Consider the following 5,210-nt stretch of genomic DNA (forward strand, 5'->3'; position numbering starts at 1 on the left):
TTGGATTGCTAGTGAAATATAGCTCTTACGCCTCCTGTCATTCAGATGCATACTGTGACGATTCGATTGTTGCCTAGCTTGCTGGATATAGAGCATTAGACCTTTGCTGGTGCTCTATCCAAAATTCTGTGCCAGTAAAACACTCGTGCCATACAGCTCAGTTCCATACTACATGGTTTGAGTAGACATAGAATATGGATTCGGTCAGTATGGTGCGTGTGAGTTCCTGAAATGTCTTCAACTTTATATAATGTTTTTTGGTGGTAGGTTTTTGTTGACTAAGGGTCCCGGGTCCTCATTGATCATATGGATGTAATTGGATGGTACACCCATTGAACTCAATTTACTTGCATGTCTTTATGAAGCTGTCTTATATAATATCTCTGTGACATATATTTGGTGACGTTGTGCTATGTGTTTAATGACGGGGTTTGAAAGACTGTTTTCCAGTACCAGTAATGAAAGAATTAGGTAATTTTCCCATAAGATGTCCTACCTCTTTGTATATGGTATGCTGTTAGGGAGATCGCTGAACAGCATTTAGACATCAGGGAAGAAAATCTTGTTTATCATGTCTTTGCTCCCGTGAAAATGAATTAATACGATCTATGGAAAATATATGTATAAATGAACATAGGATCACATGAAAGAAGATATAAGTATGCTGGTTTGGTGTCTGATCAGAAACTTAGACTTAGACTATCTCTTTTACTGATGTGCTTTTTGGGTTACATTCTATGTAATCATGGGGGAAATAGAGAGTAAGTTGTTCTGTCCTGTGTTATTGATATTATAAGATTATCTATACATTAGTGAAACATTTTGTCAAATCCTGGGTGGCGTAAATATATGTGTGGATTGTGTATTAGTTTCCGCTCTGGTTGATTAATAAAACTGATGTTCATTTTGAGTTTTTTGTTTGTGTGGTCTGAAAAAAGCGATCGAGTGCCACCTTTTGTTTCTTTTTTAAATCACAATTTAAGAACTGATTTATAGCAAATGTGAATAGTGTGGTATTATTATTGTGCAGGGTGTAATTAGATGATATTTGAATTGATGAATTTACTATTGTTCTAATATCGAAATCCCATTCACTTCCAGTTCCTGCACCTATGGCCTCCAGTGAGTTCTTCTCTCTCTCTTATTTTTGTTTGGTTTCTTTTTTTTAGGCTAACGTATTTTGTGGTCTTCTTTGTTTTTTTTTTTTTGGATTGTGATGGTTGGAGGTTTTTTTCTTGTGATTTTATCGCTGGGATTTGAATGCTGATTTGTTGATTGCAGCTTGATTGTGTACGCATCTCTCTCTCGATCTCTTCTTTGTCTCTGTCTTCATCATAACCAGTTTGCATAGCGATGACGTGGAAGAAATGAACTTACTGTCTAGTGTGAGTTCTATAACTCCCTGAGTGATCTCCCAAAGGATTTTCATCCAGATTATTTGTGAGACCATTTATTGTATGGAGTTAATTCCATGTTTGTTCTTACAACGGGCTCCCGACCTTTTCATCAAGTCCTCCAGGCTTTGATTGCCACTCTGGGCATGTAGGACATGTTGGGAAATTAGGGTTTCAGGTATGGACAAAGAGGATGCACTTCACCTTTAGAATGAATTGGAATTGACCCTCTGACATTTGAGTTATTTACAATGGATTTTAGGGATTCCAGCTCGTGCTTATGTCCGACAAACAGCCCTCAAAGTCAGTCCATTTTAGAGAAGGAGGGTCTGGATCAACTTCACATCTTTTTAGTAACAAGATGCTTTCTTGAAACTGTTTTGGTGGTATGCAAACACAACTTATTCCAAGTCCATTGATGGTAAGAAAATGTTCAAAGAGTATGACTTTATTAATATCTTCCCCTAGCTTAGATATCCAATCAATATAATTGGTTTAGCCCATATGAAAATGGAGCGGGCATGGAAACAAAGTTAACTTAAAACAACTGCAAGTGACAGAAGTTAACAACTTACTTTTGGTCTCTCGAAACATTTGTATCACACCTGAAAACTCCCGCTTTTTGCTGGTTTTGCTGTTTGTTATTACAGTTTTTTTTTCTTTTTTTTCTATATTTGTTAAATACATGCAAATATTAATACAATTACAAAAATATCCTGTGAATTTACATGTCTAAGGTAAAAAAATGAAATATCTGTAAATAATCATAAAAGTACTGCTTATTTGAAGACATGTAGCATTTTTTCAACATAAAAAGATTAAAATACATTTGCAAATCTATTTTCTTTGCTTTTTTGTCAGTGTATAAGCATTGGTAAACAGTCAAATACAGTTTTTATCAGTGTAAACAGCAACAATTACTGTAATTTCACAGATAATGACTTTTACTACAGTTCTTCTAACTTTTAAAATTCAGATTAAAATGAGAAAAATCATATCATAATAACAGCACTCTAGTGTACATTTAAGCCTGATTATTTATAGTATAACAGTGTTCAGCTGTATTTCTAGCTCATTTTATTTTTTTTCACAGTGTAAATATCTTTAATTAAACATAAAAAACATCATATACAAAATTAGAGCAGAGAATTGTGCAGTTTTTTCATGTTTGTGATGAGGCTGACAATGACAATAACTGTTGTTTTATTGCTCAAAGTAGTGGATGAAAATCATTGTGCTTTTGTACAAAGACCCTTTCAATCCACATTTAAATAGTTAATTAATGGTGCTGAATATCTCTAAAATACCTATCCAATGCTAAATAAATAAATACCATAAAAAACCTCCATGCTGAGTTCATGGTCATTCCCTTGTTGCACCACAGTAACAGCAGCATGAACACCTCTTACAGGTGTAGTGGCACAATGTGACCACTGGAAGGAGCACAACACAAAGTAAACAACTCAGCATGAAGTGACTGAAACTAAACACTGATAAATGTGGACAAAAGGTTTGTGATAACAGGAAAACTTCTCACGTTGAACAAGAACAAATGTCAAAATGTTTCTATTACAGGCAACAACTGAGCTGATGTTTCGCCTGATGGGAAATCTGTTTTTATTTTTGGATCAACCCTAAAATCTGGAAAAGCATTTTTTGGATATCCTTCTTTCAATGTGCCTTTTTACAATTTTGCAGTAGGTTTTTTGGGCTGCTAGTAGTATAGAATATAGTATTCTCTTCCACTTCCCAAAAGGTGCCCCCCCACAAAATGTAACTCAAATGTAAGTGTTATGCACAGTACCGCCTTCACCTCCAGTTGAGTCAGAAAAAACCTTTGTATGTCACTGTAGTCATGTCTAAACACGAAGACCAAACCTCACCGACAAAGCTACAATAAAGGGCAGGGCAAAACTGGATCAACGTCACATTCATTTAATGAAACTGAAAGTTTGTAAAGTTTATCTCAAAAGAAAAATTCATTCTTTCTCAACAACACAGTCTCTGTTAAACACCGGTGAGTACAGCTGATATGTTTACTGCATTCAGTTCTCATTATCTCTGTGTAAGGAGGATGAACTAGATTGTTGCTTCAGCTGGTATGTTTTCTATTTTCCAAAAGAATAAAACTTTAAAAGGGATAAATCATTTTTGGATGGACGTTTTTGGACATATTAGACATATTAGACACTGTTTTCACTGTGGAAATGAACTTCACAGACGTTTCTATGGCAGCTGACATGTGATAACTGATGTTATTACTGAATTACTTTTACACCACAGTAAAGTTACATTCAGTGTTTCCCACACATAGATTTACTTGGGAAGGCCCGGTATATTAATGGCAGGTGACTCATTTTAGCAGAGAGACAGAGAGAGAGAGACGTGAACTGGTGGACATGGTGGATATTTTTCAAGCAAAAAACGGATAATGCAACAGTTTGGTTTTTGATAGGCGACGTCCTCCTGGCTCAACTGCTGACCAACAAAGTGAGCAGACACACATAGAGACTGTATGATACATGGAGAGAGCAGCAAAGAGGCGAGGCAGCCGTTGTGTGTGAGACAGCGGTGTAGGTGTGTGCATGCGTAACGGGGGGGGAGATTAAAGTATTTTGTGAGTTAACACTAAAATAAGGTGAATTTAATAGAATTAAAATGGTGAAATGAGGAATTATCTTTAAAAACAAATACACCCCCCTCCCCTTACTGCCAGTCTGTATGAAACTGTATGTTTAAGGTCTACGAGCTCCCAATATCCAGCCTAAGTGGTTTAAGTTATGCCACTAAGAGAGAGTGAAATATGTTGCCTGCCTTTCTCCACGAGGGGTCCGATCAGCTGATGTCTTTTTAGACATGACACTGTCAGATGAGCGCCTCCAGGTAGTCTCCACAGAGCGAGACAGAACACACCAGCGCAGCCGACTTCAGGGCCCTTCAGTTTCGGTTTTCCAGGTGCCAGACGTTCGACAGGCGGAACGCTCTCCTAGCTTTGGCGACTGCCTTCTCTGAGCTGCCTGCCGCCTTCTTGTGAGCCCTGCAAGTGAAGCTGAGCCAACCATCTCAGCGACAAAGTGTTGACGTGCAGCCCTGAGTTTGTGTCAAAATCTCTTACATATGGCGACACTGCGCACCTGGCGTAACTAATACTTCCACGTGCTTCATTCCCCCTTGATGCAGTTTTACAGAAGGTTGTGTCCACATGGGGGTGCTGCTGGACTGGATCAGCTGAACACATCCAGACAGAGGAGCCACAGGGAAGTGATCTTCAGACAGGCAGACAGTTGACAGAGCCATATTACACAGAGAACAAAAACTATTTTAATTGTGGATCGATTTACATGCACATGCAGAATCATCAGTGGCGTAACTTTATGTGTAATTCTTACTGCTCGTAAATAGCCAGAGAGCGATCAGATCTGCAGCTAATAAGCGTCAATCAGCCCACTTGCTACCGATCCAACAACTTCCTGCCCATGTTACTTTCTCCGTATTATAATATCAACAGTGAGAGTTTCCATGCTAGTAACGCCAGGGTGTTGCGATAAATGATATGAAGTCTAATGCCCAGAAGGGAATCAGAGCCCGCGGATAGTAAGCCTAAGCCTCTTAGCCTATCTCAGAATCCAAAACTCGTTCCACCCAATGTTGAATGTTTTGGACATAACGGTGGTCCGATCACCCCATCACTGCAAGCAGCTATCTGCCCTATTTGGAAGTTAATAGAGTAACCTTATTTATTTAACATCTCCTTACTCCATGGTATAGTATTAAGTAATAACAATTAATGCAATTATTACAATTATGGATCGAAAA

General features: G+C 38.0%; 1 protein-coding gene across 1 annotated transcript in view; it reads left to right on the forward strand.

Annotated features, from left to right (window-relative positions):
• Positions 1-745: 745 nt before the first annotated feature.
• Positions 746-5,210, forward strand: part of LOC118326963 (E3 ubiquitin-protein ligase TRIM21-like) — a gene marked incomplete at its 3' end in the record, with an annotated part of 5,116 nt that continues 651 nt past the window's right edge. Inside the window, exon 1 of the mRNA XM_035660127.1 lies at positions 746-761. Coding sequence (XP_035516020.1) covers positions 746-761 — 16 coding nt within the window. The remainder of the gene's footprint in view (positions 762-5,210) is intronic.

The sequence above is a fragment of the Morone saxatilis genome, unplaced genomic scaffold (assembly GCF_004916995.1).
Source record: "Morone saxatilis isolate NCDOM2014 unplaced genomic scaffold, NCSU_SB_2.0 Contig17, whole genome shotgun sequence".
NCBI lineage: Eukaryota > Metazoa > Chordata > Actinopteri > Moronidae > Morone > Morone saxatilis.